Genomic DNA, 25,504 nt, shown 5'->3' with positions numbered 1-25,504 from the left:
ACATGGATAAGGGCAAGTGTATGGTTAAAGACATTCTTGGTGTGCTTTATCTATTCATTGGTTCCCTTTTTTGTTGGTCTTTCTAGGCTATAAGTACATAGCTAAGAGAGACTCTAGGGGTAACTACACACTCCAACAATGGCATCCCTTATAGTCCCCTTTTATTCAAATTTAAAACGTAAAATTCGCGCTAATGTGTTGTGTTTAATCCTTATTTTGATGTTTTGTGTCGTGAAGACCTTCATGAGCAGGTCACCATCAAGCATGGAAACTAGGGGTGTGGAACCAAGTTAACACCTTTTCCTCTAGAGTGAGTCCAAAGTACTAAACCATTGTGTCGATGTCAATCACTTTATCAATGTATATTACCTACCTAACGTGTGTGACATGGTCGTTTGGGTTTGCAATCCCTTTGAATCTTTTGCATAATTTTTGGACAACATGAAGACCAAATGTTTTATTGTGCAAGCCTTCCATGCACAAAAGAAATATTTGTAGGCAAAATAGGTTTGGAAATATCCATCAATCATCATTGGTTTATCTTCATATGTTATAAACAACATGGTGAGATACGATGATGGAAGACAGGTGCAAAGAGAGAAGCAACTGAATTTATAGGAGTTGGGACCCAATATATGCTTGATTGGGCACTCAATTGTAAGGTGATCCGTTTGAAGGCACTCTTGAATTGCATGATACTTCCTTGTAAAAACTTTTGCAAGAACCCAATTTCCTCGACTCTTCTTCCTCCTCATTTGACACCCCATCCCAAAGGTAAGGGTCTCCTCAAAAGCTCTATGGGCATCCTCACAACTCGTACATTCTTAATTCCTTGTATGGATGACTCATGAACACCAAATAAGATGGTTCTCATACACCTTCATGTCACTTCTTTCTAGTTCATCTTGGACTACACACTCCACATGTGCAACCAAGCTAGAGCACCTCTCACAAACTTTCATATTGAACCTCTCTATTTCACTCACCATATTTGTGTCCCTAAGATTAAGGTAATCTGTTGTCTCCTCTATGAAGGCTTCCATTTTCTCTATCCCTCTCTCATGCCAAACAAGAAATATCATGCGGCTTGAGATAGGGTCAAAATCATCTTTATAAGGCTCCCCAATAGGGTCAACCTTCAATAGAGTAGTCTCCAATCCGACTAGTAATTGGTACTCTACAAGTTGGACTAAAATAGTTGTAGAATCTTCCACATTGTACGACGTGCACCATACAGGTGACTCCTTTATTGTTGTGCAATCAAAGACAAAGCTATGGCAAATTCCTCTCCATTTCTTGAATGCAATTATGATCCAAAGAATATCCTAAATTTACACATATAGCTACCTCATGTATGAGATTTTGATAGTAGTGCTTCTAGGCACAACATAACTCAATATCCCTAGCATTGCATCGATTTCTTGGCTTCGTTGCATTCATAGCTTTGAAATTGTTCCCCGTGACATATGTACCAATGCACCACTTTTTGAGTTGTTGAAAATGAATGAAATTCAACTGTCAAACTCAAGAAAGTCTTTATAACAAGGCAATGAACAGATAATCATGCAATGCAAGCACATCCAATGCCAGTGGCAACATACACGTCTATGAAATATCGATGTGGCGAAGAAAAATCAATACCTCAATGGTGGTCGAAACCACACCATATCAAAAGCGAAATCTATGGCAAAATTTGCAGTTGTAAATCTCAACAATAGATTTCAATTGCAAAGCTCAGAAACAGCTATGTTGAATAACGACCTCATATTTCTCTGTAAGAATTACAACCTACACCTGACAACATACATATTTTCCACCATCATTGAATGCCCTTTCTAGACTAGATATATTTTGTATACATATTTCATATTGATCCCGGGCTTACCTTACGTGTGAACCAGCCAAAACTAGGGGGCACTATTTGTTAAAAGGTAGGGCTTCCATGCAGACATAGTCAATGCGACACGTCCCTTCCAGCCCAGTAACATCCATCCATTAGCATCATCAAGTACAAAAAAATCTTTATGATGGTGCTGCTTTACGTAGGATCTTGATCGGGAGAGAATAACTGAGGGAATAGGTTGCAACTCAAAGCCCGCTCTTTTGATGCGTGCATTCCATTGCCTGTATGTCTCGGGTCTCTCCACCCTTTCAGCACCCTCACATGCCACTATATTTAGAATGTCGCGGGCCCAGGTTCTTGACTCTACAACAAGCCTGTCTTCATCATCACTCCAAAGGGTGTCAAGCATGTCCATCATGTTAGAGTATAAGTAGAGGGCTTCACGAAAGCGGGAGACAAAGAAAGGTGAATTGCTTGCTGAGTTTATCTCTGCCACAAGCAGAAGATGTGGGTTGAGGCTACGCATGCTCATGAGCAGCTTTTGGCGAGGGGCAATCGTCAAACTTGAATTGACACTCTCGTCCGCATGATGACGAAGGCATTTCATGCAGTTAATTACAAGGACCTCACTTTCATGAAGATGGAGAGAGGCGGGATCAATGTCGTCCCAGTGATCAGAGACAATGGCATGGAACCGGAAGGGCACATTATAAGTCCTAGCATATGCAGCCAGCCGCCGTCCACTCCCCTGGAGCCATTCTAAGGAATTGAGGCCTGGTTTAGAACAATCTATGCCTGTGATGATAAGTAAAGGAGGACCCCCTGCCCGATCTGCCAATGCATTTATAAGGCAAGGCCATTGCAATCCATAAAAAATCCCATAATCCAAAATATGCAACCTCGAAGCGCCCTCTGCTGACTTCAGAATGTTCTGATTTGCAAAATAATACATAAGTTTCATGTATGGACTCACCCCATACCACATTTTTAAGGGTCTTAAGAAAGACACCATAGAGGGCATGTTTTCACACATGGTTCTATATTTGTGCCCTCCCCTCCCTCCCATTCGCGCTACTAAAGCGTCACAGAAATAGTGAGCAGTGCGCTGCAAGCCATTTCCTTTTCCGGAAACACCATGATCTTGGTACAATTCTCGCAAAATCTCACTTGCCTTTTTCACATCTCCCATTGCCACAGCTTGGGCACAGCTCACAAGCAACTCTCTCAAATCCACAAACCCGCCTACTTCAGCACTAGCATTTCTGACAGATTGACCACCCTTCCGTGCCGCTCTTGAAGTGTTCTTCTTACTTCCATTGAGTTTTGTGGCTTTACCAGTGGTTGTTGAAGTTTCAGGGAGACTAGGCTTTCCGACATACAGATCTGCATAGTCAGCATTAACATTAAGTTCCTCAAATGATATCTCTACGCTGCTTGGTTTTGTGTTAGACTTGTCGTCATTTGGTAGTAGGAGGTCGAAATTGCTAGTCTGCTCCTGATCCTGCGCTTTCACACCATTAAACCTCAAAAAACTTATGCCTCCAACAACAGGACCCTCACCAGTATGGGCTGTCTCAAAGGGACCCTTATGTGCATGGGAAGAACTCTTTCCTGCTTTCTCCTGCCCTAAACTTACATCAGAACCACAATATGCAAAAAAAGTGTTGTTCGACACCTGGCTTTCTCTTGTCAAGCTGCTCTTAGAGGATGTAGAATCCAGCGGTGAACACTCACCTATTATGTCGTAGAGGCTGCTTACAATGGCATTGTAAGATGCTTCGACATCTTGCCGCATACAAGAGACATCGATGCCCCCCTCCCCCTGCTCTTCCATTAACACCTCATTGAGGTAATCAAGGAAGGGATCGACCATAAGCACATCGGGGTCATCGACAGATACTGGGCTGCTGCTAAGCTCCGAATCACAGCTACTTGTGCTGAGATGCTGAAGAGCTGCTTCCATGTCAAGAGATGGAGAGGAGGGTGTAAAAGGGGCATCGGGCTCATCGAAGGAATTTGAGCTAGCGCTCAGCTCCGACTCGCAGGTACTACTCAGATGACGAAGAGCTGCTTCCATGTCAAGCGATGGAGACGAGGGCGTGAAAGGGCGATCAAAGCCCTGCTCGTTGAGGAGCAGGGAATAGGGCAGGCTACTGTACACCTCATTGGTGGATTGCGAGTGGGAGAAGGGGTTGGGATACCATGAAGGAGAGAGGAAGGCCTCCATGCGACCAATGCAAGAAGAGTCAGAGGATACTTAGTCTACTTAACACTGAGCTGCAGCCTGCAGGGTACAGCCGTGCGAAAGCATTCTAAAACGTGCTCCAAGAAAACTTGACGCAGGGTCGGCCACCGACTCGCCAGCAGATAGAAAGTCCGTCATTATCTTGTGGGCTAGGGCTAGGGGCACATTGTTCTCACGAGCCACGAGGGCCTGGGCCCCTGCTATAACAGGTCAAAGAACTCTAGAGAGAGAGAGAGAGAGACTATTTGAGGGAGCCACATTCAGCCACTTTGAATTTGTTCAAAAGTTTTTGAGGGTCTCAATCTTCTAAGGCCTATGTCACACTGGAACGGGCAAATGCTGGCCATGCTGAGGTGATAGGCAAGCATTTGCTGAGCCAAACGTGCAACATGGCCAAGCGCCCATGTCATAGGGGCGGGCAAACCCCCCTTGGCCATTTTTTTTCCATCGAAGCCCAATTGCAAAAAGGCGACGTGCGAAATGTTTCCACAGGTTTTGGTCTCTAATAGCATGCGCAATAGTCTGAGACGCTACCACTTGGTTTCGCTGGTTCGCTCTGCAGAGAATTGCTTTTTTGTGTCTTCAGCCGCGTGTGACAGCATTGTTGTGGCCAAGCCTGAAGCGGGAGAGGGGCGAGTACCCTAGTGTGGCAAGGGCCTAAGGTAAAGACTTTAAGAGAGCGCATTTGTGGATCATAGACATAGTTGATCACGATAAGCGTGGTGACACAAGAAGAGACTAGATCGGCCAATATCGCACCTTCTTGCTTGACACTCATAGCAAGACGGACAACTTTCACCTTTGGCTAACAACTCGTTGGTGGGCAAGGCTCGAGAGGTTTCATGGGCATGCCTATGTAGCACAGTTGTGCACGCGGCTTGGTGCTAGCTTGAGAGAGAGAGAGAGAGAGAGAGAGAGAGAGTCATTTGGCAAAAGATCATCAACTACTTGTGAACCTTTCATATAAACCCTTCCAACTTCTACTTGTAAGGTTTAAAATTGTCACCCAATCCCATTTCTATTCATTTGTCTTTTGAAATGAATTGGTGGGTCCTATTAGGGAGGATGGTAGATCGTACAAGGCCTACACCCTAGATTATTGGAGGCAACGAGGACGTCTAATCATATTTTAGCACCCCAGGCGTGAAGCTTCTAGTACTTGAGATTGTACTTAGAGCTACCATTGACCACGTTCCTAGTGATTATTATGCACTCCTATGGTGGTTTTGCTATAATACGTTTATCCTCTCCGTCTTCTCTAAGTTAATATAATTACATAGTATTCCAAGGTATCTGAGTCATTATAGCTTACAACCAAAGGACTCTTGTTGAAGCCTCGCTCCCTAAGCCACAATGGCGGCACAAAGGGCTATCTACCCTAGGGATTGTCATAAAAACTAATATCTAATTCTCCCAAATGATTTTCTCATGTTAAACCGAGCATTTAATATGGGGGAGTACCAGGGGAGTAAAATCTAGAATATTGGTAAGGCTGCCATATCAATCTCAGCAAGGATCCAGAGGAGGGAAAATAGGGATCCAAAGGGGGACAATTTGCAAAAGTGCAATGTGCTTCAATGGGGCTTAAAAGACCTAAGGTTCAGCTCTATTAAGACTTCCATAGGCTAAGGTTCCAAAAATTAACTAATAAGTCCAATGGCTAAAGGTGGAAAATATTGGATGGTTATGGGAAGACTAAAAAGTCTTCCCACATCCCTAGGAAGGAAGAGGGGGCAAGCCCTAATGGTAGGGGATGAGAGAAAAACACACACACACACACACTCCCAAGTTCTCCCCAAAGGGAAGAATGGACACATGACAAACTCCTAGCCCAGTTGCCCCCAATCTCCCCTCAAATGCTATTGGATGGCCATAGAGGTGGACCAATGAGAATTAGGTAGCTAGAGTAAAATTAGTTTAATCAATGTAAAAATGTTTGATAAAAGAACCAATAGAAATTAAGCTCCCTAGAAGACAATTGGACAGTCTACCAAGGGGTCCAATGAGCATCTAGCAGCCCAATGGCTTGGTTGATTCCTATTGGCCAGAAGACTAAAAGGTCCAATGAGAGTTTAATTAAATTATTTTATTACATAAAGCTCTCACAAAAGGGAAAAGGGGGACACATGTCACAAGGCTATCAATTATGCTTCTTATTTGTTATTGGCTAAGCCATGCAGGAACCAATGGGAAGACAGCAAGAGCAAAAAGCAAGAGGGATCGACCAAGTAGAAGTCTAACTCCCTTTGCTACACACACACATAAAACTTATGTGTTGAGCAAGAAATCCATCTCCTTCTCCAAGCATTGAGAAGTAGAGGCCTGCACCAACAACTCTTGGCTATGGAATGTAAATCCAACCAAGAGCCAAGCTTCAAATCATGGCATGCTCATCTTCTCTACCATGCTACTTACTAAGCTAAGCTATGCTATTAGAGTGATTATGTGAGGAGAATACTTCTTTCTCGTAAGATAGATCTTCTTCCTCTCAATCTTTTCTCATTCCCTGCTAGCTCTCACCATTTTTGAAAGTGTGTGAGCTCTTGGGACAAAGGCTAGGGACACTAGGTGTGTTTATGCAGCATAATCTGGTGCATGAAGCTTTCATCTTCATTGCACCAATGAGTTTTGTCAAGTAACACAAAGATTGTATTGTACAAAAGTCTCCTTTGATGGGAGAAGCTATAATACAAAGCCGTTTTGGAGGGAGGACCGGCTCCATGTAAATCCGGTCCTCAACTGTTCACAATGGTTCTATTTCTCTCTCTTTTCAAGTATTGTCTATGCTAAACTAGCTAGGTGTAAATTGCTATGTTGCTTTCTCAAATTAAATATGCTCATCAGGAACTTGTTCTTAATAAAATGCTCACTATGTTATCAATTTCCGCTACACACAAGTTACAAGTGCATTAAATGCTACATTGGTATTAGAGCTATTGGTTTCTCTTTTCTTGCTCAAGAAGAGAGGTCCTCAAGTTTGCTACAAATGGTTGGTGTTATTAATTGCAAAAGAGTAAGTAGAATAGGGATTTTTCATCCTTAAAGCACTCCTGCTTTATGCAATTAACGGGGATACCGTCGAGAGCTATGGTCTTAATAATGGAGCCCTATGGGGCTTGCCTATGGTTTAACCATTATTGAACTATTAGAAGCTTGAGAGGAATTGGTGCAGTCTGTTAAACCCTCCCTTCTATTCCTTGCAATTAATAATATTTGAGCCATGGGTATAGATGCTTGAGTGCTTATTTTTTAAGGTAAAGAGGAGTAGAAACTAGGGCTTGAGGTGCCAAAGTACACGTAAAAATTTACACCTAAAATTTGCTAGTATGGCTGACAAGGGAAAGGAGTTTGAAATGAATATTGATAGCTTTGATTTTGCTAATGAAAGAGCAACTAATGATGCCTCTATGCTTGTAAACTATCTTGTTTCTAGGCTTCAACAAGCCTTGGGAAATCCATCCCTCCAAGGTGAAGTGCTATAGCAATTGCGCACCCATGGTATTCTCCAAACTCCCCAAACAACGAGTCATAAAAAAGTAGCACGAGTCGTGAGTTGTCATTTGCAAGGGTGCATCCAAAATTTCACAACAACATAAAAAAGAGCACTTTTTAAGTAGAAAAATGCATTACAGAAAATAGTTTTTTTCTTTTAATAAAAAAACTAGATTGTTATATTACTATATTATAGCACTACTTGATGGACTTTTTATCTTCAAAAAAAGCTAATAATTTTAATAAAAAGACAACATAGGCACAACCTACAATTCTCTAGTTTCTAAAATTGGCCATAAAAACAAAAAATTTGATCTTAATGTAGTCCTTAACCAACATTGTCACTCTATAAGCAATAGATATACGAAGAACATTCAAGAAAAATGTGAAGATATTGGGCTTGCATGCATGGATTTTCTCCAAGCAAGCTCAAAAAAGCTTTATTCTTACAATGAAACTCCATCACATGCCATATAAACTTGAAAACATTGAGAATTTAAGCAAATAATAAAAGCACAAATCGAAATAAGTATCTTCACATCAAAATGTCAAGTTTTTGAACATAAACATAGTTCAATGAGTTTAAAGTCATAAAAACTATGCTTGAATGGGAGGATCTTCTTCCTCCTCATTCCTTGTCTCCTCTCCCATTGAAGTTATTTGAAGAGGAGTGTGACTAGCTTGCTCCTCAACCTCTACATTATCTGGTTCAAAATCCACAAGGTCAACTATCTCCCCAACTTTCTCACTACCAAATGGAGGTTGTGGCTCTCTAGATGCATCAAAGAAGCGAGGATCAGATGCCATGCTTTTCATTCCCACCTCTTGGAACTCATCTGGTAACTGTTTAAGAGTTGTGACCTGTTGCTCAATAAATTTAACTTGAAGTGGATTACATTCCACAGCAACCACATTTTGGCCTCGCTTCAATGCACTAACAGTTGTAGTGCATGTCCCCGCAAAGAGGTCCATTACCCACTCTCCTCTCATTGAGAGTAAATCAATCAAATCCATCATCAAAAGTTGAGGCTTTTGATATGGATTTATGACTCCTTGTACATCTGCACCGATATGTTTGAACTTTTTGCAGACTCCTAGTCGTTCAAAGACATTTGTGCGATTTAGATTCACCGCAAACTTATATGATCCTTTACTCTGCACACCTAGAGATGAGTAAAATCCAATGGTAGCAAACTCACAAGCCCAAGAAAGGCTATGAAGCTTATATTCATGAATGTTTGGCTTTATCCTGCAAAAAAATAGCTTAGGTGTAAGAAGAAAGAAAAAAATAACACCTTACTACTAGTATAAAACTTCAAAGGTTTCACTTACCATGTTAGCATTTGACATGTCATGTTTGAATCAGTGAAAGATTTTTGCGTTGCAGTAATTTGATCCTGGGCATGAAAAAGTACTAGTGACCAAGAGTCACAAGTAGTTATTTTTCCAAAAGCCTCTATAACTTTTTTATAGGCAAATACTCCATACTTTACATCACCATTGACAGAGTTTGGGGCACTAAAACCATAAGGAGCATCTGCAATGACTAGTGTGTAAGACCGTGGGGTAACAAATGTGCTCATTTCTTTAACTCTGCCTTCATGAACACACCAATGAGATGGAGACTCATCTACATTATCCGGAATATAAAGTGAGATACGAGGAGTGATTTCAAAGCTTTGGGGTTGTTGTCTCCTTCGCCTCTCAAGACGACACCGTGACAAGAACTGTTCAAAGTCAAGAGGGATCTGCTTGATGGCAACACGTGGATCTTTGTTATAGAATACACAACAAAGATATAAGAGAAAAGGAAAAGACTTAATTAAAAAAAGATAAATTTGAAGTCTAACTAGAGTTGATTTTATAATTTGTAAGTGGATTCTAGAATCCTCAAAGAATAAGCTTTAAAACCCATGAAATAAATCACAAGTTAAATAATCCATGGGATTCTAGAATCCAGCCACATGCAAAATAAAAAGACTTGAACTTTGGATTTCAGAATCCAAATGGTTTTCTTGGGATTCTACAATCCAAACCCAAAACCAACAAATGGGACATTGATTTAATATTTTAAAAACTAAAGGGTCACCTTAGGATTCTGGAATCAAAAGCCACATAATGTAATGTAAGAAGGCTATCACAAGATTCCAAAATAATCAAAAGCAATACTAGAAGATATTCAAAGTCATTTTTGGCCAAATACCAAGGTATTTTAGACATAGTTTAAATAACAAGAAATTATAATCAAGGGGAACAACTCACCGTGTTAGAAAATAGCAACATGTCATGGGATTTGCTTGAATCTGGATGGTACTGCACCACCTCGTCCCAATTAGACCAATTCAATTTTTCAATCATTATTATTTGCATGTGCAACATGGTCTTTTCCCTGATGATAGACAAAGAGAAATATTATTCATGATAGAAAGAAAAACATCAATGAATATTTCAAATCATTATAATTACAAACCTTTCAAATTCTTCTTCCATTTTCTCTAGAGAGATGCTTCCACCCTTCACACGTGAGAGTACAACAATAATCAATGGTATTTCATGTATTCCTTGCAATTGTCTCCATGGTGTTATTTTCATATCTTCGGGGATGGACTTTGGTGAATCCTCTTTTGAGACACCTTTTCCTTTGAAAGATGCATGGGACTTGCTTAGCTTTTGACCCTTTAGCTTTCCCTGCTCATGTAGCTTGAAGATCTCCTCTTGTAAGTCCCAAACTTCCCCATTTCAAAAGGCAAGTTGAAAATAGTTGTCATACTGTTTAGTATTAGGCTTTTGAATTGCTCCACGGCCACCTTTCTTTTTCACTTCAAGGCCACACTTTTCACAAAGTGCTACACGAAAATTGTCATCAACTTTTCCACCATGCTTTATGGTATCAACCCACTCATTATGAAAGAATCTTATCTTTTGAATGAAGACATCTCCAAACAAAAGTTCGAGTCAATGTTATGGTCAAAGGCAAGAACCTTTGCCTCCTCATCTGTTAAGCCAACATACACCCAACACATGGCCATTTTGTATGTGTCCACATGCTCATACTCTGCAGCAAGCTCTTTCTTCGCAATCAATGAGTGAGTGCCCCCAAGAACCCAATATGTATAGGACTCAACATTGGCCTTTACCCAATAATTTTTTGTAGAACACTGTTGTCTATCCACCAAAACAAGCAAAGGTAACACAATGGAATTTGGCTTGTTTTTCATTTTGAACTTTAGGTTATGAACATGTTGCTCAATAACTGCACGAACCTCTAAGGGTCGTTTTCCTGTGTAAGGATCCCCAGGTGGACATTCAATTACACTCATGGGTAAAAATATGGGCAAAGGATCTACCATGTTATTTTGTGTAACCCTTTCTCTCATAACATTTAAAGAGCTTGAATCTCCTGTATTAGGTAAAGGGGCACCAGGACTAGATGGAACAATCTCTGAGTCAGCAAGAAACTTAGACTCTTTTGGTTTACCTGACTTTTTTCTTTGTTTCTTGCTTGTAGCAGGGGTTTGCATCACTGTTAAGGGGGGCATGTCCCTTTCAACCTCTCATCACTAGAAGAACTTGATGTTGGGGTATAAAGCCCAATGTGGTCGCCCAGGTAAGTGGGCGGGCTGCCAGGTATGTACACATATTCTTTTGTAAAAACCTAATAAGAACTCACTATGCTCTACACATTACAATAGAGCGAGTTCACCATATCGTCGTGCTCTTCTTCTCGCACTCTCTCTCGCGTCGCACTTCCGCTCGTACTCCTTCAACTGGTATCAGAGCTCAGATCGAGGCTTGGGGCAGCACTACAAGAGGCTAGAGTCACCAACTTAGATTGGAGTGAAATTCGACAAGCGAAGACACCGTTTGGCTTCGACAAAGGTCTGCGCAGGCCATTTTCGACTACGTGGTCTCGGCAGGTGCAAATCCGACTCTGCAAATTTGGGGTTTTCGGCCTACAACTGCAGGTGCTGAGGATATCGACACTCCCAGAGTGTTGATTTGTGGTTGTCTACACATCGAAGGACGGCTCACAGTTCTTGGAGGCGTGTCACATACGACACGGGCGCATCTACACAAACTGTAGGCGACATCCACTAGTTCATCAGGTAGCTTGTGTTTGCTGCTTGATATTCCAGATGTCATCCTGAAATTGCAGGTACTTCCACATGGGATGTATTGTCAGAGATGATGTATGTCTGTTGAGGGTTTGCTGGCTGTGAGTCACGCAGCAAACAACCGCCGTAGCGGTTACAGCATACAGTGGGAAATTTGTGGATGTATGACTTTGTGGGAAGTCTATGTACTGTCAGATTTACTGCAGCCTTTGTTGAGGGTCAAGTGAGGTTTTATTGAGCTGGGGGATTCTCGAATGTTGAGATCCTTTCGGTGATACAGGTCTTGGAGCGATCCCTCGAGCACCCTTAGATAGGCAGCTAGGATGTATTGACTGTGAGTTAGACAGTTGGGATTGCATCTTTGCTTTACTTCCGTTGAGGCATTGTCGCAGTCTATGCTTATAGGACAGTGACAGAACAATGAGAGACAGTACAGGTGCAGGACAGGTTTACCCGCAGCTTATAGTGTCAGAGAGACAGTGTTTTTTGAGCTGTTTTTTGGTCTATTTTTAGTACACCAGAGCCATTTTACAAAGGAGACTCTGCCGAAATTTATGCAGAATCTGAAGCTTTCTTGGTTCATTTGACAGGTTGATATTGGTTCAGAGGTCAGTTTACAGGGGAAACTCTGCCGAATGTTTCCCAGGAAAGTAAACTACTGTGAAGCGTAGCTATGGCTGGATCACAGGACACTGCTCTTTACAATATCAAGAAGCTGGATGGAACCAATTTCCCATTGTGGAAGCAGCAGATTTGGCACGTGTTGTTACAAAAGAAGCAGATAAAACCTATAAAGCTCAAGGGGATAAAACCAGAAGATATGGACGAAGATGAATGGAGCGAAATGGATGAATTGGCACTTTCTACCATTATGCTGACTTTGGCAGAAAGCGTTTACTTCAATGTAGCAGACGAGATGTCGGCTTATCAAGCATGGTTAAAGCTGAGTGATCTTTATGAGAAGCAGAGTGCATCTTCACAGGTATACTGGCTTAAGAAGCTTGTTGACTTGAAGATGAAAGAAGGGACACCTATGTCCAATCATCTGAATGAATTCAACACAATCTATAGTCAGTTGTCAGCTCAAGGTGTCAAGTTTGATGAACCTGTTAGAGCTATGTTCCTGTTGATCACATTGCCGAAAAGTTGGGACACTTTTCGCACAGCTTTGAGTATTCTACACCTCCAGATGGTTTGAACATAGCAGGTGTAGAAGGAAGTCTGCTTACTGAAGAAACCAATAGAAAGACAATGGACAAAGGCAAAGGAACAGCCTTAGTTGTCAGGGGAAGGACCAAAGAAAAGTACAAAGGTGGAAAGAGGAATCAGTCTCGTAACAAGTCCCGCAGTGCTAAAGGCAAGAGTGACATAGAATGCTACCATTGTGGCAAGAAGGGTCACATGAAAAGAGACTGCAGAGAATGGAAAGCAGAAAAAGGCAAAGAGAAATCTGAAGACCATGGTGAGAAGAACAAGTCCTCAGTGAAGATTCAAGAAATAAATGTGACAAACACTGTTGCAGAGGATGACAGTCTAGTGTCAGGAGACATCTACTTCTTGAAGAATACAATGGACTCAGCTCTTCTTACAGCATCTGATGGAAATGCACTGAGTGACTGGATTATAGACTCAGGGGCATCACTTCATGTGTCTCCAAACAAGGAGTGGTTTACTTCTTATGTGACCACTAAAGATCATGTTCGGCTAGGCAATGGGCAGACATGTGAGATCTTAGGTGTTGGAGATGTTCAATTGAAGTTTCAGAATGGCTCTTCTTTCACACTGAAGAATGTGAGACATGTTCCCGCAATTACAAAGAGCTTGATTAGCACAGATTTACTTGATGATGCTGGCTACGTCACCATTTTTGGACAGAACATGTGGAAGATATCCAAGGGTTCTATGACAGTAGCACATGGAGTAAAGTCTGGAGGACTTTACATGATTTATGTATCAAATGTCTCTAAAAATGTAATCAATGTAACCGAGCAGCCGAACCTTTCTTTGTGGCATAGCCGGTTAGGACATATGTCCAAGAAGGGAATGGAAATCTTGTCTCGTTCTGGTTATTTGCCTGGCTTTTCATTTAATGATTTTGAATTCTGTGAACATTGTCTGTATGGTAAGCAAACACAGCAGCCACATAAGCATAGAAGCAGTAGAAGAGATACACAGTTGGCACTTGTTCATAGTGATTTGTGTGGACCTATGCCTAACCTATCTCTAAGGGGAGATTCTTACTTTATGACATTTATAGATGATTACTCGAGGAAAGTATGGGTTTACTTTCTCAAGCACAAGGATGAAGCGTTTAGTGTTTTCAAAACGTTTGTGACACTTGTGGAGAACCATAGTGGCAAGAAGCTTAAAGGCTTATGCACTGACAATGGTGGAGAGTATGTTTCAAAGGCCTTTCAGGACTTTTGTGAGTCAAAAGGTATAAAACGTGAACTTACTGCTCCTTACAATCCTCCTCAAAATGGTGTTGCTGAGAGGATGAATAGGACCATACAAGAGAAGGTCAGAAGTATGTTGTCTAATGCACAACTGCCAAATGGGTTTTGGGCTGAAGCTGTATCAACAGCTGTTCATCTTGTAAATAGATCTCCTAGCAAGGTTTTGCAGAAGGATTCAGTGCCAGAGATGGTATGGTCAGGCAAAATGCCCTCATACAAACATCTCAGAGTCTTTGGCTGTGAGGCATATACTCACGTTCCAAAGGAATTTAGGAACAAACTTGAGCCAAAGAGTAGAAAGTGCATCTTTCTAGGCTATGGTAATTCTGGTGAGATGGGGTACAGACTTTGGGATCCCGAATCCAGAAAGGTTGTCCGCAGCAATGATGTTCACTTTAATAAATCCAAATATCATTCTAAACCAGAGAGGGTTGAGGAGATTAGAAGAGTTGTCTTCCAAGAAGATGGACCTGCACGTGCAAGACAAAATCACTACAAGAGGTTGTGTGCTCTTGTGACGCTGTTAGCGACGGAAATACATTGGGTTTTTATAACCCCCGGCATCGCTAAAACCGTCGCTACGAGCGTCGCTATAGGCGTCGCTATATAGCGACGCATATAGCGACGCCTATAGCGACGTTTACACAGAAGACTATAGCGACGCTACAGAGCCATAAATAGCGACGCTTATAGCGACGCCCGAGAGAATTTTTTTTTGGTGGCAGGGCATTGAATGCCATCAACCATATTGTACTTGATTCACTTTTTAAAAAAAGTGCAAAGGTAGATAATAGACCCAAAATAGTCACCCACAAGACGCATTGTTTGCAAAATTGACAATTGTACACATCATAGGCAAAATGAATTGATTGGCAAATGTAATAATGACAATTGTACAACATCATAGGCATAAAAAATTGATTGGCAAAAGGAACTGCGGTGACAAATGTAATAATATACATGGTTCAAAAAGACGTATAAAATCCGTCTCATGATACATAAGCTATGAGAAACCCTAAACTAATGCTATCTAGCTACGGCTAAACTGACGTCGTCTAGTCAGACGTCTCATCACGTCCAAGCGGCGTATCTGTCGGATTCTGCAAAAAAAGACAATAAGACAGCTTTCATTAAGTATAAACATATAACGACATTTATAAAACAATACAAAAAATAAAAAAGAGTAAACCCTAATACTAACCATGCCACCGCGAGAACTGAGAATGTCCATCAGGGCGTTTAAGCCCTTCCTGCCTGCGTACTCGCGCTCGTACGGTGTGGGATCACGTCCTTTCATCGACCACTGTCAAAACATACAAAGATTTCATTATGTTAGAACTAAAAAACTCATAAACCCTAAACTATCGAACATGCATAAAGAGCAATGTGAAAACACTTACAAAATCGGCCTCAAATGATGCCCATCCACCGCTCCCCGAGTGGTGCGAGCTCCCTGCCTCTACTCGCGCTCTGACTGCATCCTTTTGTTGCTTCCACTTGTCGGGATTCTCGCGCGCTGCTTTCTTCGCATTCTTCCAATCTTCTTTGGCCGGCCAATCTGGCCTGTTCCACCCATTCTTAATTGCTTTTTGCACTTCGGAACGCTTGTGTTTGCAGTATTCGCGCATTCGAATCTTCATCAGGTCTTCATTGAAGCGCTGATCCCGGGTTGGAACGGGAAACTCATCATGAAGTATGCTGATGACTTTGTTTTTTAAATCACTTGGTACTTCACTCCATTTGTTTAGTATGTAGTGTCTAAACAGCTGAGAGCAAAGACCACGCATGCGCGAGATCACCTTCTTGCCGTCATCATCCATGATGATGCCGCCGCTGATGTCGACGGAGTAAGGCAAGCCCTCTGGCCGGTGACACGTGAACCTGGGTGTCCCGGCAGGGGTCTCTAGCGGCGTGTCGATGGGGGTACGGACCTCAGGTGTCTCCACCGACGTCTGGGCCCCGAAGCGAGGAGTGTCGAGTGGGGTGGCTCCTGGCGGAGTAGGTAGAGGTGTGTAGCTTCTAGGAACAGTCAGCCGTGCAAAACCTGGCGTAGATGGAGATGCTGTGGCTGGTGTGGGGGCGGGCAAAGAAGGGGAGGGTAAAGAGCCTCGTCGAACACGAGGCGGTGTGGAGGCATCGGTGGCGGAATCCCCACAACAACCGCCACCGCCACCACTAGAGCGTCGGTGTCTAGACGAGTGTGAAGCTCGTCTCGTCGACGCCGAAGCTTCGGAGCGCGCCGAATGCTCTGAAAGAGAGGGAGATGCGGATGGAGTAGGAACGCGCGATGATGCGCCAGAGCGATGACGCTCCACGTACCACTGTCTCTGCTGCGGTGACAAAGAAGAAAGAAACTCCTCATCATCCATACCTGCATTAAACACACGAATATTTAAACTTAATATTGAATGAATAGAGTAGACAATGACGCAAAGACCATTAAATACAATGACGTAATCACGCATATAAATACAATGACGCAATGAATCGAGTGATAGAAGAGGCAAGTCGAAAACTCATAATTTTCAATCAAAAGATGTGAGCGCGAGTAGAAAAGAGCGTTATACACCATGGAAGGTACTTAGAGAGCCAGAGCTTTTACAACACGGAGCAAAATTGTTCAAATACAATATTTGTGGCTTTAAGAGATCTCTCTCTCATCCTCGCATAACTCAGCATAACTTCCTATATCTATATAGAGCTCTCCGTTTAAACACATATCCTCTGTTTCATTTTGTAGCTCCTCTGCATGCACCCCATATAGAGTAGTAGCATCTTGATGCTCGTCTGGCACCACCGCAGCGGCTTCTGATTGAGCATCTTCTCTGATCTCCTCCATTGATGTCGTTGTGATTGGCACATGGTAGCCTTCATACGTCCTTGCACTACGAGGGGCTACCTCTATGACGTACCACCAGTTTGATGTAGACTTTGTAGGATGAAATATTACCTGCCAGAGCCACATAACTTACATGAGAGCTTTCAAGCACATAACTTGTAAAAGGGGGATGTTAACTATTTACATACTTACTTGTTCACAATGCTCGGGTAGTACGAAAGTGTCTCTTAGGTCAGTCCATTTCTTAGTAGAATCCACCTCAAGAAAACCAGACTCTCCTCTACGCACAGTAGCGTTGCGACCCTCCATGATTATCTTGAACCATTGCACGTCGAACAAGTCGACAAAAAATCCTCTGTAATCGATCCTCAAAATCTCTTGCAGCGTGCCGAAGTAAGTGAGTTCCGCCACCACAGGATTTGCATCAGAGGAACGTCGTCGACTAGACTGTTCAAATTTTGCCATGATTCCACAATCTTGAGTAAAAAGCTTTTTGTCGATTCGTTCCACCCTAAAATGGCGACCTTTACACCATGCTGTTGTGTATGACTTATACTACAACAAACAAAGATTATGAGTGGCCGTTCAAACGTTTATAAATAAAGTCACTTGCTAGTCGTACATTGCAAACTTACCTTGGTCGCGCAACCCCGAGAGTACTCCCACTCTTCTTCAGTCACTTCGTCACCGCATTGTTGTGCGCTTTTCAATTGGTTGTGCAACCATCTTAAGCTCATGAAGGTTGGTAGGCTCTCCAGAACCGCTGGATAGTGCATCGGTGGTCGTCTTCCCCGTCTCCACTCGATTCGTGCCCTTTGTCGCTCTTGCTTTGCATCCTCATATTGTGAAATCCACTTTTGCATCACTGGATTGTGAAGCATGCAAAATCGGTTGATTTTAGCCTCAAGATCTTCCGTCATCTTCTTCTCAACACCGAGATTGCACATGACAATCCCAGATATGCGCTCATCATCTATGGTTCGCCATAGCGTGTCCCGGGATTTATCAAATCCGTCTAGCCACTCTCCAATGTACACTAGGGACTCTGATACCAACCAACCTTCTGCCATGCTACCCTCCGGACGTGCCTTTTGACGCACATATCCCTTAAGCGTTTTCATGAAACGCTCTAAGAAGAACATCCATCTGGAATGAACTGTGCCAGCTATTTCCACCTCATCAACTATGTGAACAAGAAGATGCACCTGAATGGTTAGCATTGTAGTAGGAAAATGTTTCTCAAACATGCACACAAGCTCCGCAGCATTTAGTTTGGCGAATGGTATGGAGTCTACGTTGATCTCCTTTTGTGAGATCCATTGCACCAGCTTTGCAAGTTTGTAGATTGTGTTACGGATGTCGAGAGACAAACATCCCTCAATGGCAACCGGTAAAATAAACTGTAAAGTATGTGCAGCAATGATATTAAAGTCCACATTTTATGCAATGATATTAAAGTCCACTATGAACGTACCTGACACATTTTATGCCAATCGTGTGACTTCAAACCGGTAAGCTTTCCTTCTTTAGTAAAACACGTTCGGAGCGAGTGCATTACGCCAGTGGGGGTCCGCAAAGATCGAATGGTCTCTTTTACTTTGCGTTCTTGGGCTCCTGTGAAAATCCATGGTGCTTTAGGGAGTTTTATCGATCCATCAGACGCTGTTTGCGGCCAATATTGCTCCATACGATCCACATTTCTAAGGTCAACTCTGGCTCCGAAAGTATCTTTCTTGCCGGTCAAATGGTCCCATAGTAGATTACCCACATTCTTGAATATGTGCATTGGATCGAGCAAGTGATTGATCATGAGTCGGGGCCAGTATGGTAACTCGTACCATAGAGATAGTCTCTTCATCCCTGGACGCAATCCGTCATCGCACATCTCCTTCTGCTCTAACCATGCTTGTGCAGACATCCTTGGTGGCTCTCTTCCCAAAAAGCTGTCGCGTAACACATGATTCTCTGGAAGATACGCTTGATGACCTTCGTAGATTTGCTTCTTCAGTGAGGGTGCCCTACGTGCATTCAGTCTAGGTCCACATGTGACACATGCTCTGTATCCGCTTGTTTGAATCCCTGCATGTATACACATGATAATAGATCAACTATGGGAAAAAACAAGATTTACAGTGTCTGAGTGAGGAGTATCAATAGGTCACCTGAGCATTCTGTTAGCCCGGGATAGTCATGCATGGTCCACATTAGAATGCCTCTGATCAAAGCATTCCGTCGTCCTGTGTGTCGGCTCATATCCACCACCTCTATGCCAATCCACAATTGTTGTAGCTCTTCCAATAGTGGACGAAGATACACATCCATATTCCCCACTTTATATCGCCCTGGCACAATCAAGCTTAGCCATAGGTGCCCCTTCTTCGTAGTCAACCACGGGGGAATGTTGTAGTTGACGATGACAACGGGCCATACACTGTAAGATGTTGATCTTTGACCAAATGGATTTACGCCATCCATAGCCAGGCCTAAGCGCAAATTTCGAGCTTCCCTGGCAAAATCCGACCATGTTCCATCTATATGTTTCCACGCTACGCAATCTGCAGGAATTCGTAGCACACCATCCGAAGATTTATTCTCCTCATGCCATGATGCTAGGGCGGCCATGGACTTACATTCGAAGAAATGCTTTATGCGTGGAAGCAGAGGAAAATGTCGCAAAACCTTTTGTGGAATTTTTGTCCCGTGGAGATCTACTCGATATCTTTCGGAATCACATTTCGGACACTTCTCCATGTCTACTATGTATTCCCCTCTGAAAAGAATGCAGTCATTAGGACAAGCGTGGATAGAATTGTAATCCATCCCCAAGTTTCGCAAAATCTTTCTTGCTTCATCTCGGGAATCTGGCATCACATTGTCAGCTGGTAGTATGTGCTCTTTCAGCAATCTACACAACATAAAAATATGATACAGTCGTGTAAAAATCTATCAGATCATTATACATTTAGAGTTCTATTAAAGTAAACTAATTGTAATAGATCACTTGAAAAGCGCTGTGACGCTAGTGTCACTCCATCCAAACTTTGCCTGCATGTTGAGAAGAACCAGGAGTGCTTTCAATCTAGACATACGTGCTCCATTATACAATGGCGTATCGGCTTCACTTTTCATATCATCATAGATAAGCCTTTCTGAATCCATGATGGTCTCGATCATTTCATCGATCTCGGGCTCAAACATTGCCTCGTTGGAAATGTGCTCTGCATGATCATCCCCCGAGCTGTCAGAGGCTACATCTTGTGGCCTCACATATGCTGCTTGACCAAAGCGCCCGCGAACACGTCTATTGGGTTGCATGATTGCTGCTTGTTGGCCAGCGTCAGAGTCCGACGAGTTATAATTGGCAACAACTCGATCTATAATAGATGGATCGAACTCGCCAAATTCGCGAACGTGCTGCAAAGAAACACGTCTTGTCCGTCGCACAGCATGCTTGCATTGATTACAAGGACATAAGACCCTCGTTGAGAGATAGGTGTTTCGGTTGGACGGTCCCACATCCTCGTCGCTACTCATAATGAGGATAAAAAACTTATAACCTGGACAACAAATTTAATATTCTATTGGCATTCTTCGTCTTATCTCTCTCTCTCTCTCTCTCTCTCTCTCTCTCTCTCTCTCTCTCTCTCTCTTACCTCACATTCTCTAGTCATGTCCAATCCCCGCACACCTCGGTCTAGAGGTGCACGGAGATCAGAACCACCGGGTTATAATCTCGTCTTTATTGGTCAATACCTATATTTGTGGGTACAAGAAATCTACACACCCACGTCTACATGATACTGCATGTAGTGGACAAAACCCCTTTGCCTCTTCTCTAGCTGTAGCACTTCACTTCATCTTAACATCTTTTCACAGTAGATCTTTTCACTGTTCGTCTAACTCTAAACCCTAAACCGTAAGTAATTCTTGCGTGGACTAGCTCGATCTAACGTAAATAAGTGTAAATCTAAATAAACGTAAATCTAACTAAAAATAAAGCTAAATCTAATTTAACGTAAGTCTAATGACTAGAGGTTGTCTAGATGGTCATTGTGTCGGGGATGTAGTGACTCTTGCCACCCTGAAGATCCACCTTCTTCTCTATCTTCTGAAGACATTTCACCAGTACTTTTGGATCGACGGAGCCCACCATGAGTGAAGGCAGCAATACCCTATATTCCATTGAGGGCTTTCTTCACCCGCTTCATGCAGGCATCGCAGTCTATGGAGACCTAAATCTAATCTAATATAACGTAAATCTAAATCTAGCTTAAATAAACGTAAATCTAGTTAAAAATAAACCTAAATCTAATTTAATGTAAGTCTACATATAACCTAATCTTTAACGTCTTTTAAGATAGTTTCCTACGACGTTATAACTCTCTTCTTCTTGTGTGTGTGCTCGTGTGTGGATGTGTGTGCCAATAAAAAGAGATAAATGGTATAACCTTTCTATCACCCATGCCAAGTATGATAGATTGATTATGCCATTTCCCTCTTGAATAATAGGTCTTGAGTTCAACTCCTCGTCGGCTAGATCTTTAGGTCTTTTAATTTTAATTAGTTTCATACGACGTTAAATTAGTTTCTCTCTCTTTCTCTCTCAATGTGTGTGCGTTTTTTTGGATCGTATGCACGTTTTCTCTCTCTTTTCCTCTCTCAATGTGTGCGTTTTTTGTTTATGCATGTTCTCTCTCTCTTTTCCTCTCTCAATGCGTGCGTTTTTTGTTTATGCATGCTCTCTCTCTCTTTTTCTCTCTCAATGTGTGTGTGCATTCTTTGTTTATGTATGTGTGTGTGCGTTTTTGTTTTTGTTTGTACTCTCTCTCTCTCTCTCAAAAACACTATGTGTGTGTGTATGTGTGTGTGTGAGAGAGAGAGAGAGAGAGAGAGAGAGGGAGAGAGAAAGAGGGGAAGGGAACATGAGAATGAGGAGAGGGAAGGAGCATACCTGGCTCTCCTTCCTCTCCTCGTGTGTGTGTGTGTGTGTGTGTGTGGAGAAGAAAAAGAGAGAGAGAGAGAGAGAGAGAGAGAGAGAGAGAGAGAGAGAGAGTGAGGGAGAGCGTTACCTGCTCCTTGCTTGAGGGCGCCGAAAAACTCAGATCTGAGATCTGAGTTTTTGGGCGCGCTCGGTTATTTTTTTACCCCAGTCGGCGTCGCTATGCGCGTCGCAAATTTCTTTGTAAATTTGCGACGCTCATAGCGACGCCGGGAATTTTTTTTTTGAGCGTCGCTGTGTGAGCGTCGCTAATATGAAGAGCCTCTTGTAGTGAATGTCAGGGCTCAAGAGGAGCAAGGACAGGATAGAGTGGAACCACAGGTTGTGGCTGAGCCTGAGCCACCTATTGTGCGTAGATCTGGACGTGTCATGCGACCTCCTGATAGGTTTGTTCCATCTATGAACTATGTTATGTTGACTGATTGCAATGAGCCTTCATGTTACAAGGAAGCAGTGAAAATGAAGGACTCCGGGAATTGGCAATTGGCCATGCAGTCAGAGATGACAGCTCTGCATAAAAACAAGACATGGAAGCTAGTTAAATTACCACAGGGCAAAAAGGCTCTACCTTGTAAATGGGTTTACAGGTATAAGATCACCGCTCATGATAGTCAGCCAAAGTACAAAGCAAGGATTGTTGCCAAGGGCTTTAAGCAAGAACAAGGCATTGACTTTGATGAAGTCTTCTCTCCGGTGGTCAAGATGACTACATTGAGATGCTTTCTTGCATTGGTTGCCATATTAGATTTGGTGTTGCACCAAATGGATGTCAAGACAACGTTCTTGCATGGTGATTTAGATGTGGAAATTTACATGCAGCAGCCAGAAGGGTTTGTTGAGAAAGGCAAGGAAGATTGGGTATGCCAGTTGTTAAAGAGTCTTTATGGCTTAAAACAATCACCGAGGGCATGGTACCATAAATTCCACAAGTTTATGCTTTCTCAAGGCTACACACGTAGTGAGTTCGATCACTGTCTATATACAAAGAAGTCTAAGGATGGTAGTTGGATGATCCTTATTTTGTATGTGGATGACATGTTGATTGCTGGCAAGCACTTGGAAGAAATTTCAGCTTTGAAGTCAAAGATGGCAAAATCGTTTGACATGAAAGACATGGGTGAGGCAAGTCATATACTTGGTATGCGCATTGAGAGAGACAGATCAAAGAAGTTGATTTGGTTATCTCAAACAGAGTATATTGACAAGGTTTTGCAACGTTTCAATATGGAGAAGGGAAAGGCATTGAGTGTTCCATTGCCACCATATGTGAAACTTAGCAAACAAGATTGTCCTGTGTCTGAGGAAGAAAAGGCTGAAATGGATAAGATTCCATATGCGTCCGCTGTGGGTAGTTTGATGTATGCAATGATTGCTACTCGCCCAGACATTGCATTTGCAATGGGAGTAGTAAGTCGATACATGTCAAACCCAGGCAAGAAACATTGGGAGGCAGTGAAAGGAATATTGAGATACCTGAAAGCTACAAAGAGTATGCGTATATGCTATGGGATTCAGGAGCTAAGTGTAAAGGGTTTTACAGACTCAGATTATGCAGGTGACTTAGACAACCTAAGGTCTACGTCAGGGTATGTCTTTACATTGGCTGGTGGAGCAGTATCATGGCGTTCTAGATTACAAGATTGTGTTACTCAGTCTACTACAGAGGCTGAATATGTTGCAGCATCAGAGGCATGCAAAGAATCAATTTGGCTTAATCGACTAGTAACAGATTTGGGAATCAAAGAAGAGATGCCTGTGTTATATTGTGATAGTCAAAGTGCTATACAATTGGCTCGCAATCCAATTTATCACTCAAAGACAAAGCATGTGGATGTGAAGTATCATTTCATCAGGGAAATGCTCGAGGATAAGCAACTTTAGCTTGTCAAAGTTCACACCACAGAAAATCCTGCTGATCTACTTACAAAAGGACTTCCCTCAGAGAGCTTTGCGCATTTTCGCAAGCAGTTAGGTGTAGGGTAGTACATCACTTCTCTACATTTCTTGTATATTAGCTCGTATAGTAGCTTCTCTCACACTTAAAGTACCACATTGGACTTTAAGTGGGAGGTTGTTGGGGTATAAATCCCAATGTGGTCGCCCAGGTAAGTGGGCGGGCCGCCAGGTATGTACACATATTCTTTTGTAAAAACCTAATAAGAACTCACTATGCTCTACACATTACAGTAGAGCGAGTTCACCATATCGTCGTGCTCTTCTTCTCGCACTCTCTCTCGCGTCGCACTTCCGCTCGTACTCCTTCACTTGAATCTTCTTCCTCCTCTCCTCCTTCTTCCATGTAGTTGCTTGAAGATGGCTTCTCTGAGCCAAAAAAGCTCTCCATCACTTCAGTATAGGCTCTCCCAAATGTCTACAACCATAAACAATAATATTCCTTGAATATTTAAAGCTAAAACACAAAAGATAAAAAAAGAACAATAAAAATTGAATTCTTACCAAGCCTCGTGTTTGCATGGCATCAATCATCAAGTCTCATGTGCTTAAAGGATTCACTTCAGTGATCTCAAAGTCTTTCAATAGAACAAGAACAGCAAGGAGATTTGAGTCATTACATTGAACAAGAAAATATATCCTATTTTTTCCTTTGTGCTCTTGTACTTTATCGATGTGCCCAGCAAGAGTAAACTTATTGACATCACTTGAAGGTCCTTTATGTTTCGTAACAATTAAAAAAGGAGTTGTTGAATCAATCAATTTCTTTTGATCCCCAGGACGCCCAATGCAAAATGCCCAAGCATGCTCATATTTGGGTTTTGCAGGAACATTACCACAAATACTTGTTTCTTTTGAGCTTTGAAGGGCTAATGCTTTTCCTATAGGTGTGGGCTCTATACTCTTGTCCTTTGGGTCCTTCTAGTGATGCTCTCTAGTGAGCTCAGTCGATGGCTCACGAGGAAATTGTTTTGTAGCAAGAAGCTCCCCACCAGAAGAACGAGGAGGACTTCTAAAAAGCCGTGTTTCTTGAAGGCATGGGCTTCGTGGTGCAGGAAATTGCTGAGAAGACATTAGTGTACCTAAGTGTCCCCTTGAGCTTGAACCTAGTTGAGGTTGACCGGAAGTTTGCAGCTTCTTTAAGCCTTTTACTTGCTTGAAATTGTTGTGAGTGAGATTCCATGACCTTCAAAAAAGACGCAATCATGACAAAGAATATAGACAAAATAAAGTATAAGAATGCTTTATGATGCCAAAAAATGAAATAAAAGGTGTAGAATCTGGGTTTATAAAGAGCCTCTTGTAGTCATATCAAGAGTGAAATGTAATTTAGAATCCATGAGATGCAACAAGATAAGAGTTTAGGATTGTGGAATCTTCCTATAGAGGAAAGTGTTGTGTGCTATCTAGAACTTAGTAGAAAGTTAAAAAAACGATGGCTTGGAACTTCAGAGTATCTATGGTAAGGATAAAGAAACAAATATTTTTACAAACACATCTAGACCCAAGTGGATTCTAGAATCCATTTGGAATACCAAAGAAGCACGAAGGGGACATAACAA

At 42.3% G+C, this 25,504-nt stretch overlaps 1 protein-coding gene and 1 pseudogene across 1 annotated transcript; both read right to left on the bottom strand.

Annotated features, from left to right (window-relative positions):
• Nucleotides 1–1,739: 1,739 nt before the first annotated feature.
• Nucleotides 1,740–4,136, bottom strand: LOC147456422 (scarecrow-like protein 30). The gene has a single exon (XM_086514901.1). The coding sequence runs from the start codon at nucleotides 4,068–4,070 to the stop codon at nucleotides 1,908–1,910; it is 2,163 nt and encodes a 720-aa protein (XP_086371027.1). The 5' UTR covers nucleotides 4,071–4,136; the 3' UTR covers nucleotides 1,740–1,907.
• A 4,172-nt stretch (nucleotides 4,137–8,308) lies between these two features.
• On the bottom strand, nucleotides 8,309–25,125 carry LOC147456421 (uncharacterized; annotated as a pseudogene).
• Between the last annotated feature and the right edge of the window lie 379 nt (nucleotides 25,126–25,504).

This window comes from Adiantum capillus-veneris, chromosome 6 (genome assembly GCF_014529385.1).
Source record: "Adiantum capillus-veneris isolate H3 chromosome 6, ASM1452938v2, whole genome shotgun sequence".
NCBI lineage: Eukaryota > Viridiplantae > Streptophyta > Polypodiopsida > Polypodiales > Pteridaceae > Adiantum > Adiantum capillus-veneris.
Note: the sequence above shows the minus strand (reverse complement) of the source record. Positions and strands in the feature narration are given on the sequence as shown.

Excerpts from the sequence above, each read along its gene's own strand:
- LOC147456422 (XM_086514901.1), bottom strand. The coding sequence starts at position 4,070 with ATGGAGGCCTTCCTCTCTCCTTCATGGTATCCCAACCCCTTCTCCCAC.